General features: G+C 51.9%; 1 protein-coding gene across 4 annotated transcripts in view; it reads right to left on the reverse strand.

Annotated features, from left to right (window-relative positions):
* TRERF1 (transcriptional regulating factor 1) overlaps nt 1-12,703 on the reverse strand; it is a 204,749-nt gene that overhangs the window by 24,331 nt on the left and 167,715 nt on the right. For all 4 annotated transcript variants that reach the window (XM_040643480.1, XM_040643482.1, XM_040643481.1 and 1 more), the window contains 5 exons: nt 11,716-12,100; nt 11,035-11,101; nt 9,403-9,542; nt 9,167-9,270; nt 7,574-7,649 (listed from right to left, as the gene is read on the reverse strand). In XM_040643480.1, coding sequence (XP_040499414.1) covers nt 7,574-7,649; nt 9,167-9,270; nt 9,403-9,542; nt 11,035-11,101; nt 11,716-12,100 — 772 coding nt within the window. The remainder of the gene's footprint in view (nt 1-7,573; nt 7,650-9,166; nt 9,271-9,402; nt 9,543-11,034; nt 11,102-11,715; nt 12,101-12,703) is intronic.

Raw genomic sequence — 12,703 nt, forward strand, 5'->3', positions numbered from 1 at the left:
ATCCAACTCCCGTTTGAACAAAAAGCCAGTGTAGTGTAATGGTTAGCAACCCTGACATCTGGGTTCAAGTACCAGCTATGGCCTTGACCTTGGCAAGTTACTGAACTCCCGAGACTTGGTTTGGTGACCCACAAATGGGAATAATTCTAATTGTCCTCGGCTTTTGAGATCTTTGTGAAGGTTAAAGAAGATAATGCACCACAAGTGCTTAGCTTAGTAACTGGAAAACAATGATGCCCCACAAAGCGTAGCTACGGTTTATGCTGCAATTATGAGTGCGAGCGTTCACATGGCGAGGGCTCCTCAACATGTGGCGGATTCGGCAGCACCCCCCCCCCAAGATGCTCGCCATCTAGCGGGGAGACAAACCAGCAGGCCACGGTGCTCAACGCGAGCCTCGTGCTCAGGCTGGGGTCAGGTTTCCAGGTAGAGAAAACACCTGAGCTATGTTTTAAAGGACCCACAGAAAGAGTTCAGGCAAGGAGGAGATGGAAGGGAATTCTGGGGAGAAAATGTGGCTGAGGCAAAAGTGAGAGGCAACAGTGAGATCATTCATTCGTTCATTCATTCAACAGGTATTAGGTGTCTACTACATTCAAGACACTGTGCTAGGAAAAAACAACAACAACAAAAACCCTAGCATTTCCAGGTGCTTACTATGCCGGGTTCTAAGTACTTCACAGATAATAGTCATTTGGCTCCACCAATAGCCCTATTACCCATTTTACAGCTGAGGAAACGGAGGTGTTCAGAGAAGGAGCAGTAATCCAGTGTGGTTTAACTACAAGCTCCCAGTGAAGAGAAAGCAGATGAGGCTGGAGAGGTGAGTGGGACCAGCCCCTGAGAGGTCCACAGACCAAGGAGGAGAGCTCCCCCCGCCCCCCGCAGGCTGGGTTAGTGCGTCGGCGCTGGTGGCTGAACTTGATTTTCACATTCGTTTCCCCTCCATATATGAGAAAGCATGATATGCAGATCACCAGACAGGGTGGTCCTGGCCTGTTTGGGATAAGACATAAAGCTTATTTCTAGGATAAGTCCTATTTCTGGGGGCTTCAAGGAAGGCTCAATTCCTGTGGCTGCTTTGCAGAAAACTCTGCCTTGTTTTTCTGGTTTGTTGAGTTCTCCACATCTCTGATTCTTTGGACGGTATACGGTTAGGCCTTTGACATTCGTCCACTTCGCCGAGCTACAATCCCCCAAACCATAGCACTTTCCCTCCTAACCGGGATAAGCCTAGGATTTCCACGTTGCTATGGCTGACTGATGAAGATGAAAACATAGGAAACCTGAACTGTTTCTCCCATTGGAAGGTTCAGCCAAAATTAGTGAATCAGGCTCCTTGAGAGAATTTGTGAGTCAGTGACATAAACTCAGGTTTCTGAAATAAACACCTTCTCCGTGTGACTGGGTGACGCGTGCCCAAGCCAAGAGCTCTGGCTCCAGACTCAGAATATGTTCTGTGGAGTTGGGCTGGCTCAGCCCTCCAAAACACAGGGCCGCCACCACCTGATTTCTTCGGTTTGCAAGTTTATCTCCTGATTTTTTTTCCAGAAGGGAAGTGGTTTTCTGATTAATCCTCAGCAGAAAGAAGCATCTTCCACACCTTCTGGAGGCTGGGACATCTCTGGCTGTGTAGCCATCACAATAGGGAGGAGAAGAGAGGCTGGGTGTTTGGGGAAGCTTTGCTGGAGTGGACGTGAGCAGAGGAGGTCTGTGGGATTTGGGTTTCTAGAATGGTTCCATCAGTGTTCCTAAAACTCTGTGTACTATTCAGGGCATTGGAGTGCCAGCAACCATATTCCTCTTGCTCAGGAACAGAGGTAGAAGGAGAAAGACAGAAAGGATTACCAACAATTGAATTGAATAACCAAAGAGCAGTCATGGTTCTCTTTAGGTATCCATCAAAACTGCGAAGAGGTGAGAAGAATCAGAAATACAATGGTGGAAGAGGATCAGGATGGGGACTCGTCACATCGGCTGAACCCCTGGTCAAGCGACACCTCTGCAAGTCTAGAGCCCACACAGCTCTGGGTTGCATCTCAGATGGGGAATAAAGGGACATCTTGCTGATGAAGACACCCAACTAGATCGATGAGAGTCCTTTCCGCTCTCAGCCGGACCATACGTTTCCTAAGTTAGAGTGGGGCTCTAAGACCTGGTGAGACACTAACGGGGCCATGCGGCCTTCTCAGGCCAGCACCTGAGTGGGTCTCTATGGCAGGCACACTTGCTTCCACCTTCCACCCCACGCCAGGAATGGAATCATCACCTGATCACTGCCCAAGCAGCAGTGTCAAATGCCTGGGTCTACTTGTAAGAAGCATATCCCTTCGTGCTTTGAAGAGCCTGCCAGCTGCAACCTCACTGAACGGGAAGCTTCCTGGACCATCTGTCATGGGGGCCCCAAGCCTCCTGAGGGAAGGGAACTCCCCCTGCTGATTCCTCGGTGGTTCTTAGGGTTGCTGCTCTGTGATAGGGTCTTCAGTCTTCCCATTCGAGTGTGTTCATCTGTATCCCAGTCCTGGATTGGAAGTGGGCAGCACTTCCCCGCTCTGAGGGCTCCAAGGCCCAGGGCAGGGAGCATGTGCCCAGAGAGTAAAACATGGCTCCTGTATGAAGTCCTCCAGGTTGTGCTTTTGTGCACAAGACAGCACCGCGTACGTGTGTCTGTCCAACAACGGCGTCCATGAAGTGAGAGGCAGAGCCAGGCCCAGACAAGCAAATCCATTCTTACGCTCACACCACAGCGGGGTCCATCTTCATGGCATCCTGATCACGAGATCGCCCACGGGGCTGAGAATCCACCCTTGGGCTCCTGGACTGAATTCCCAGGCCCAAGCCTAGAAATACCCGAATGTGCTCTTCTCAGATAAAGTCACTGTGCTGTGATAAAAACAGGTGACTTCAGGGACGCCTGGGTGGCTCAGATGGTTGAGCAGCTGCCTTTGGCTCAGGTCATGATCCTGGGGTCCTGGGATGGAGCCCCATGTCGGGCTCTCTGCTCAGTGGAGCCTGCTTGTCCCTCTCTCTACCTGCCGCTTCCCCTGCTTGTGCGCACGCTCTCTCTCTGTCAAATAAATAAATAAAATCTGGAAAAAAAAAAAAAAGGAGGTGACTTCAGTCAAGAGACCCCAGTCTGCAAATCTGGTCCTGCCACTTACTCCTGTGGCCTCAGGCAAAGGTACTCAACTTCTCTGGCTCTCAGCTTCCTCTTCTCTGACAGACAGCACCTTTGGTCCTAGGCAGGTACACAACAACTGTCACTGGCCACTTGGAGAGGAGATTCCAAGTCAGCCCACAGCTATGGGATACACACTGTCCCCTGCTGACATGCATTAATGGCACTGGGGAAGACTGCTGGTCTCTGCTGGTGTTCCTAGTTCTGTGTGAGTATAATCCCACATCCTTACTCCTGGCTGCTGGTGGCTCCCGACCCCGGCAATTCCTTCTGTAATCCCATCAAGGAAAGGCTCAGGCGTCTCGTTCCCAGAGGCTCTGTCGGTTGGGAGCACTTCATTTTTAGACAAAGTTCTAAGCCAGCCCTTCCTGGATTCTGTGTCTTGGACAAAGTCCAGGATAAAATACAAAACCGAGGCAGGGGGCTGCCTCTAACCCTCCCCTTGCTCTGCCCTTTCTTCCTCTCCAAGATCCCTGCTGTCCACTCAGCATGCACGCAGGGTTAGTGGGCTGACATTCCCCCCGCGCTCATTTGTCCTACCTGGGGATTCCTGGCTATTGGGCTCTTATCAGCGGGGGCCCCTAACAAGCCGATTAAGGCTAATTACAAAGGGCCTAATTAACTGAGGAAACTGGTGCTGGAACAGTATCCAGAGGAAAAATGTTCTGAGCTTCGGTTGCTGGGAAACAGGCTCTGGACTGTGGATAAATTTGGGGCGATCTATAGCGAACCCAGGCAATTAAAAAGAGACGTGGAGCGGTGAGAGAATTGGGCTCAGAATCTTTTAAAGAGGGCCCTTCCGTCGTGCTCTCAAGACTTACAAAACTTTTGTGATGGTGCTGTTATTGCACATACACAAGGAAGACATGTGCACTGCAGGAAAAGGGGGACGGTTCTGAAATCAGATCTTCGTTTCTGTGAAAGGTTAAAAGGCTGAATAATCTTTTAGGGGTGGAGGATGAAGTTGGCTGCTGCCAAAGGCCCCCCTGGAAGCAGAAGGAAGGGAGGCCTCCTCCATCTAAATCCAGACCTCAAGCTTGTCCGCTGACCCTTTCTTTGCCAGCGTTGCGTCAGGCAAAGCTGGACAGTAAGTATTAACTCAGGTCCTGCCCTTGGGGTGACCACTCTCCAGCCAGAGACATGAGCTGAGAATGCCTGGAAAATGACGTCACAGCTGTGTTTCTTGCAAACTATTCTCTTGAGTACGTAGTTCTGTCTCCTCATCAAACTGGGGAGCTTCTAAGAGAACAGGTCTTCACCAACTGGGTATTTCCTCCAGGAATCCTGAAGTCTGGAGTCAGGTCAGGGTTTGGGACCCAGGAAGAGCCTGGGCTGTGGTGGGAGCCAGCAGTGGACCCCTGCACCCTTGCCAGGAAGCATAAGGCCAGTGTCTGCACCCATCTGCAGGAACGATGGTTTTTTGATGGAAAAACCAAGGATGCAGCAAGCCCCTTAATCGCAACCAGGCGTCCTCCTCACCCTGAGTCCTCCATGCTCTGGCCTTCCCCACCCAACCCAAAAGCTAGCAGGGAGCATCTGCAAACTGCTACCCACACATGGGTGGACGGTGCCAAGAGAGGGCCGGACTGTGAGCCTGGGTGTGGATTAGCACGCTGGGGGCCACTGCAAAGGCACGTTCCTTCCTCCAAGGATCTTGTACAGGGCTCCTCTGGCATTGGCAAGCAGCCTCCACATCTGGGCAAGCTGCCCACCCACACTGGTATCTCTCCTGGGCCCCAGCACTGGTCATTTTTTCCTTTTCTTAGTGAATTGCTTGGGATGGGGCGGGAAATGTCATAAGTAAAGTAGGGGAAGTGATTTTTCATAGGCCTGGGGCCGTCTGTCTTCCCCAAACTTGTAGCCTCTGACTCCAAACTCAGTTGTTCTGCCTTGCCTCCAGGGCAGGGAGCTGGGGTGGGGTGACATTGGCCACACCCACAGAGCCAAAACCAAAGGCAATCCAGAAGACAGTGTCCCAGTGATGCTGATTTGACCTGACAAGAGTCCTACTGGAGAGCAACCCAGCAGGGCACAAAGGCCAAGGCAGGATGGGGCCGTGGGGATGAGATTCAGTGATACCCTGGAACCAAACTGAGGGAAGGAAGTGGTGGCTGATAACTAGGACATGTGATCGGGGTATACTCTGGGGCCTCCTCTGTGGCCTGGAAGGGAACTATAAAGGGATGGAGTCAGGCCAGACTTTAGGGACCAGTGACCTCTGACCTTTTTGTTCATAGTTACACCAGATTCTCGGAGGCCCAGTCTGTGATCGCTTCCTGGAGAAGGCAGATGTCTGGCAGACATATGTGAGTAACCTTTTCAGATGTGAGACAAACGGCTAATGGAACACCAACCCTTCACACCTCAGCTCCACCTCTCTTGCCTCCAAGGGCTGAAAATTCCAGGAGGCAACTGAGCACTTCCTGGTTTGCCTGTGGGGGAAGGAGGCTGAGGCACATTAGTTCGGGACCCTAAAAGACTGGTAATTTTAGCAGAGTTGAGTTTCAAAATCCTTACTATTATTTTAGTATTTTTGTTTTGTTTTGTTTGGGGTGGGGGCGCGGCTTCTAGTCCATAGCTTTCCAAATGTTATTACGTCATGACACACACAGAACAATATAATACTCGCTTGGCATGGGGGGAAGAACCGGAGGGGGTTTGGGTCTCAGACGAGGCTGCTCACAGCTGGAGCTGACCAGCCCAGCGGCGCCGGCTACCCTGAACACCCCGTGGGTGAGGGCAGCTACGGCAGATGCCTGGGAAGCCGCCTGTCACCAACTGTCTCGCCCACTATACAAAGAAGCCTGAGACAGGCTCCAGGAGGCTGGACAGCCTGTCAGGGTTTAATGGGCAGCAGATGACCCTGGGAATTAAGAGGACTGAATTGTTTCCATGGCAGATTAGGGAGAACTTCCACATCTTCCTACCCACACTCGGGGCTGACACCAAGCAGGAAGTGATGGAGACAACATGAAGAAACTGGCTGGCTTAGGCCCTAGTTAAATGATGGATTTCTTATCCCTGTGTCCGTTCTGTGCTTGCCTACTTCCGGTAGTGGCCTGTGTGCTGACAGTGACCCACAGGCAGACATCCGGGGTTGTCTGTGCTCAGGTGAGTGGCTTCTGAGGCCCTTCCCCCGCTGTGACGACAGGCGGGAAGGCTGGCTCACGAGAGGGGCACAGTAAGTGTGGCAAAGGGTGGTGGGACCAGTGGGCTGCCCACTGAGAACACTCTAGTATTCGTAGAGCAGTGCTCACCTTAGGCCACAGCCGGCTGTCTGGACCAAGGACTGGAGAAGGTTTGACCGGGTCCCCAAGCCCACTTAAGCATTTAGCACCTACCTATGCAGGGTCTGCCCAAGGCACCAAAGGACCCTTCAAATGATTAACAATCCCAGCGGCACTGGAGGATTTAGCCCCCTCTGAAATGGAGGACCCCGGAAGGCTCATGGACGCCCTCAGAATGGATGGGTTTACCCATTACTGGAAATTAAAATGTTGATTTCAACTTCATTTTGTCACCTCAGGCTCCCCGACCTGTCACCTTCTCTCTTCATGATTCTTACCACATTCAACTCTCAAAGGTGTTTTCTCCTTCCCCCTTCCTGGTGATGCCATTGTTAACCCACACCGTCACCGGACACACTGTATACGGACATGTGTGTGTAATGTGTACATACAATATACATATATGCAAGCATATATATGCACGTAGGTATGACCGTACATGCAGACACAGATGTCCTTCTCGTGCCTTGAGTGTGATCTGCTGTTGATGACTACTTCCTCCTCAGACTGCGAACTGCATGAGGCAGGATTCCATCTATGTCTGTCTTAGCACTTAGCACAGTTTCTTGTATGCAGCAAGTACTCAATAAATAATTACTCAATAAATGAATAATAATAACTACTGGAATATGCCGCACATTGTGCTACATCTACTATCTAAATCATCACAAAAATGCTGCAAGGGATGGAGCAGGAGCCCTGTTTCACGGGTGAGGAGACCAAGGTTCCAGAAGGCCAAGGGGTGTAGGCCAGATCTGAACTCACACCCACTGATTCCAAAGCTGAGGGGCTGCTGAGTGCTGGCTCTGTACTGTCCCCTCTGTGGTTCCTTCCCGCCTGTGCACCAGTCTCACCACCACACGTGCAGACACCATCCGCTATCACCCAGCTCTTGGCACAGCCACGAGGGGCGGGAGCCGGTACACACGCGCGACAGTACCCAGACGACAGACACAACCGCCCCACCAGCTATGCCCCAGAAGGCCTTGAGCTCACAAGGCGCCATTAGGACAGGATTGGTCGATCTACTGTTAAAAAGTGACCCCACCAAACATGCAAAGAGCCTGCTGTCAGGAAGCAATGGGTCACAAGGCTCCCGGCAACCTACCGGCATAGTGGTAATTTGCTAAAGGATGACATTTTAACCTGACTGGCTTCCGCAGCAGCAGCGTTTCCAGAGCAGCCTGCAGACCCGGGGGAGAGAAAAGGCGAGAGTCAGTCACAGGTCTGTGGGCCACGGAAAGGGCGTTACCTACGGGGGAAAGGAGTCTGCACCGCAGAGCCAGGAGTTGGGGGTGCTGGAAGGAAAACCAGAGGGGGACTCCGCTAACTGGGGCTTCCTTTCTGGCCAGCACCCCACAGGTCACGGCACTCAAAACACCTCCCCCCGCCCGTGCCTGCCACCAGTTGGTCATGTCAGAGAAAAACAGGGGGCAGTGGAGACCCCACTCTTTCCATGGTGAAGGCTCCAGCTTCAGAGAGATGGTGGGGCCTCCTCTGAATGGAGACTGACTTTTTTGGGGAAAGGCTCCAAGGAAATGAGTGGGTGACTTATAACTGTTTTTGCAGAGGAACCTCATTTCATTACAATTAACATAAATAGTTGTATTAGTAATAACTGTACTATACACTGTCTTTCCAGAGAGCCTAGGTGAAGAACCCTTTCAAATATGCTTCCTTCAGCCTGGTCAACTTAAAAAAAAAAAATGGTGCCTGTGGAATTGTAGATGGGAACAGTAGATGGGTTAAGGGCACAGCAAGGTCTAGAATCTTGCTTCTCAAGTGTGGTCCATGGAACAACAGCATGGATGGGCATCCACTGGGGGCTGGTTGGAAACGCAGGACCTTGGGCCTCACCTCCAGAATTGGTGAATGAGAATGTGCATTTTAACAAGAGGCCCCAAGTGACCTGTGCGCACATTAAAAGTTCAAGAAGTGCTTCTCTGCAACACTTGTCTTGAAGGATTAAGGAGAGTTCTCTAACATTCTAGAAAATCCATGAAGCATACCAATAATCTCATAAGGTAGTACTGGGACACTTGTTTACTTGCACATTTTCATAAAATCAAAAAGCAAGAGGCTAGATTTGGTACCAAAGCCATGTATTTACTAAAGGGGAAACTGAGGTTAGTGACTCAGTGCCCTTGCCAGGAGGCCAGGTGGGCAGGCATATGATCCGCTAGGATCCTGGGAAAATGGCACCAAAGGTCTGAGTGTCAAAAGTGGAAGAATGACCCCAGTTGGTGCACAGCAAACCCTTTCTGTTGGTTAGGGAAGAAAGAGTTCTATGAACATCAAACTGGATGACTTCCATAGTAGAGGAGAAAAATCAGCAGAGTGGGATAGGCGGCTTCACACAAAGTCTTGTCTCAGTAAGGTTTTCTACTTCTATCACCAGAGGCCAGGTTTCTGATGTGACTCAGAAGACTGCTGAAAAGAAATTCTAATTTCCCAAGACAGATGTGACCATAATTATTACTTGGGAACAGACGCATAAACAGAAGTCCAACGGCAGGTTCTCCCGCAGGCTTTAAATCCTGACCCACTCAATGAGATAAGGAATATAGTGGCATGTTGATGGGTCCTGATCTGAGGAACTGGTTTTCTGGCATGTGGGACAACGCAGAAACTCAGGAAAATACTTTGCAGAATTCTGACATGGAGAATATGAATTGTGAAGTCTATTTTCACCGTTCCTTACCATCACATCACCTTTGGCCTCGAAAAGAGAGTGCAAAGCAAATTCAGAATTGGTCCCTCCACCGGGCAACGCACTTGAACAGCACAAATTCAGGAGATTCTCCACTGTTGGGGACAATGAGAAGCCACTGCATCAGAGAGAGCTTGGTCTCATGGACCAACACATGCAGCCTGGAGCCAGAGACCCCTGTGAGAGGATCAAGCTCTTCCCACCCAGTTCTTCCCACATGCCGATACCTCTTTGCTGGAGGTCATGGTTTTCCAGCTCTGGCCAGGGCTTCCATACCAGCGTGGCCTTGTGTGTGTCCTGGGCCAAGGCAGAGACATCCTGAAGTTCTGGGATCTCTGCTTGGAACCTCAAGCCAATGTTGATGCGTCTTTAAGGACAAAAACGAAAACAACAGTGTGGTCTTCAATTTGAGGTCAAGAGAAACCATCAGGAACTTGAAAAAGAAGGAAACCAGTTCCTTCTGCAAGAAGAATGCAGGGGCATTTCCTCAGAGTGTGATCCTAAGATTCCAGGCATGGCCTTTTCACTGGGAGAAGGAACAGCTTTAAGACTGGGGAGAGATGCTGCAGGGCGTGGGGGAGAAGTCTGCCTGGAGTGTCATAGCTCGCTGTAACTCAGACAGGGAGGCTGCTAATTGCAAGGCAACAGCTGCCCAGAGTATGGCCGCTGGCACCATTTAACCAGGAAAAATGGAACAAACATAATGTGCTTATTGTATTTGTTATCCCTTTCAGGCCACTTTCACGTAAATCATCCCATCTGAATCTCACAAAGACCTGTGATGTAAGCGAGGCAGTGATAATTATTCTCACTTAATAGGTGAGTTAACTAAAGCCTAGAAAGGTTGGGGCGCCTGGGGGGCTCAGTTGGTTAAAAGTCTGCCTTCAGCTCAGGTCATGATCTCAGGGTCCCGGGATTGAGCCCCGCATCGGGCTCCCTGCTCAGCAGGGTGCCAGCCTCTCCCTCTGCCCTCCCCATTCCCACCCCTGTGCATGCACGCGTGCTCTCTCTCTCTCTCAAATAAATAAAATCTTAAAAAAATATATAAAGCCTAGACAGGTTAACTTCATCAAGGTCAAATAACAAAATGGTGCTGGAACACAGGTTTTCACACTCCTGACTCAATGTAGTTACCACTCTACCACCTGGTTTTTTTGAGCTTGTCTATGAAAATAGCACCTTTCTTGGGGCTCCTGGGTGGCTCAGTCAGTTGAGCCTCCAGCTCTCGGTTTGGACCCAGGTCGTGATCTCAGGGTTGTGGGATCAAGTCGGGCTCCTTGCTCATTGGGGAGTCTGCTTGAAAGATTCTCTCCCTTTGCTCCTCCCCCACTCACCCACACATGCTCTCTTTCTTTCTCTAAGTAAATACATAAATCTTAAGAAAGAAAGAAAGAAAGAAAGAAAGAAAGAAAGAAAGAAAGAAAGAAAGAAAGAAAGAAAGAAAAAATAGTACCTTTCTCTTCCATTATACCCCCCAGCCCCACCCACACCAAGCCTATTTGGAGGACCAGCCAAGAATTTTAGGGAGGGGACATGGAAGGAAGGGCATTTGGATGGAGACTTGTAGAGATCTCAGTGTCACTGGGGATGTGCAAGCACGTGGCCACAACCATGCAGCTAGAGATGGGGACACTACGTTCTCCGAATATAGGGCTTCATGCTTTAGTACGCGTTTAGTCTTTGGCAGAAGCCTGTTAAAACACCAGTACATAAGAAATACCATGATCCTATAATTCCTCTAACTTCTCATTCGGTGGTACTTCTCAAAGCTCCTCATCCTCAGCTGAAGCTTCTGTTCTTAAAAAAACAAAACAAAACAAAACAAAAAACCCAAAAACCCAAAATTGGCTTTTTCTTACGGTTCCACATCAATGGTCTGCTCTCCAGGCCCTGGGGTGACTGTCACATTGCTGCCATCAATGCTGTCTGAAGCACAAAAACCAGAGGTCAGTGGTCAACAGGAAAGGGTACCGAAGACACTAAAGCCAATGAGCAAGCGACCTAAACGGTCATAATGGGATCCCTCTCCCACCCGACCCATGCCAGAGTTACCCCCGGTGGTCCTCAAGGGACCGGGTGGCATGTGGTGCTAAATGGCTCAGGGTGACTCATTTCTCACACTGGGGAAGGAGAAGCGGGCGCCCCCATTCTGGTTGGCTAAGCTCTATCGTTCTTCCCTGAAACCATTCTCGCTCTAGTAAGAGATACTGGCTGGCTCCCGGGCTCTCCAGGCTCGATCTTTACACGGCGTGTGCACAAGATGCGGAAGCCGGGTCCTGCAAATAATCCCTCATGCTATCTACCTACTTCGCACATGTACTTGGGGACGCGTCTCCGACGATTATGTGCGGCACAGGCTTAGGGAGCGCGTGCACACGTCAACTGTTCGCTTATGCCAAAGAGACCGTAATTCTGACTCCGGGGTCTCCCCAGCCGGACCGCGGTTGCCCCGAGGGTCCGCATCGAACACGCAGTCTCCGTAGAGACGACGACGACGAGCCGGGGCGGCCGTGGGGGTGTGGGGGGGGGCGGGGACTCACTGGAGCGGCACAGCAGCACCCGCGGCGTGGGCGTCAGGGGCGTGAGGGGCAGCTGCGGGTGGGCGCCGGGGCCGTGGCCCGCGATGAGCACGTTGCTGAAGAGCCCCGAGCCCTGGCGCACCGGGCTCAGCATGGGCGGGGGCGTGTAGGGGGGCAGCTCGCGGGCGGGGTCCAGCAGCAGGTGGTCGCCGAGGACGCGCGGGGAGCGCAGCTGGCTCTGGTACAGGGTGGCGCCCGAGTACGAGGCGGCGGGGTTGGCGTTGTAGGAGGGCGGTGGCGGGATGAAGAGCGGCTCGGGCCGGTGCCGGAACTTCTTCTTCTCGGGCAAGCTCTTGAGGGGCTCCTCGGCTTTGGCCGCGCCCGGCTGATGCTTCTTGGGGATCTCCTAGAAGGGCAAGAACGGCCCGATTCGAATCCTCAGGCTTTCCCCACAGGCCGTTTCCACAGCTTGAGGGAAGGGAACCCCCAGGCCACTTGTCTGCCTCCCCCGCCCCCCATCCCCGGCCTCGAAAACCAGCCCCCTCCACTTCCCACAGGGCGAGTTCGGTGGCTTGAGGGGGGGGGGCGGGAGGGGTTTGAAAACTTGGGTTCGGGAGGAAATCCCTAACGTCTGGAGATGGGGGTGGTGGGAACGGTGGGTGGGCAAGAAAGAATAAATTCACATTCTTTATTGCTTATCACCGCATTCCCATCTGGTGAGTGGAATCCAGCCGAGTGGGCCCTTTAATTCCCCAGCGCTCCCAGGGGACAGACATCAGGGACAGATAACACATGTTCTGAGAAGGGGCAGAATCGTCTATTCAGGGAAGCCGGGCAGAGGCTGCGGGGCAGGAAGAGGGGCCAGGCCTAGCCAAGGCTCCCGGGGCCGGTGACCCACGCTGGGCTCTCCTTCGAGGTAACGCTGGGGCTGAGGGAGAGCCGTCTACGGTCTTTCAGGCCCGGTTCACGTGCTCTCCTAAAGACGGATCTGGTGACCCCCCCCCCCCCC

This window comes from Ursus maritimus, unplaced genomic scaffold (genome assembly GCF_017311325.1).
Source record: "Ursus maritimus isolate PB19 unplaced genomic scaffold, ASM1731132v1 scaffold_29, whole genome shotgun sequence".
NCBI lineage: Eukaryota > Metazoa > Chordata > Mammalia > Carnivora > Ursidae > Ursus > Ursus maritimus.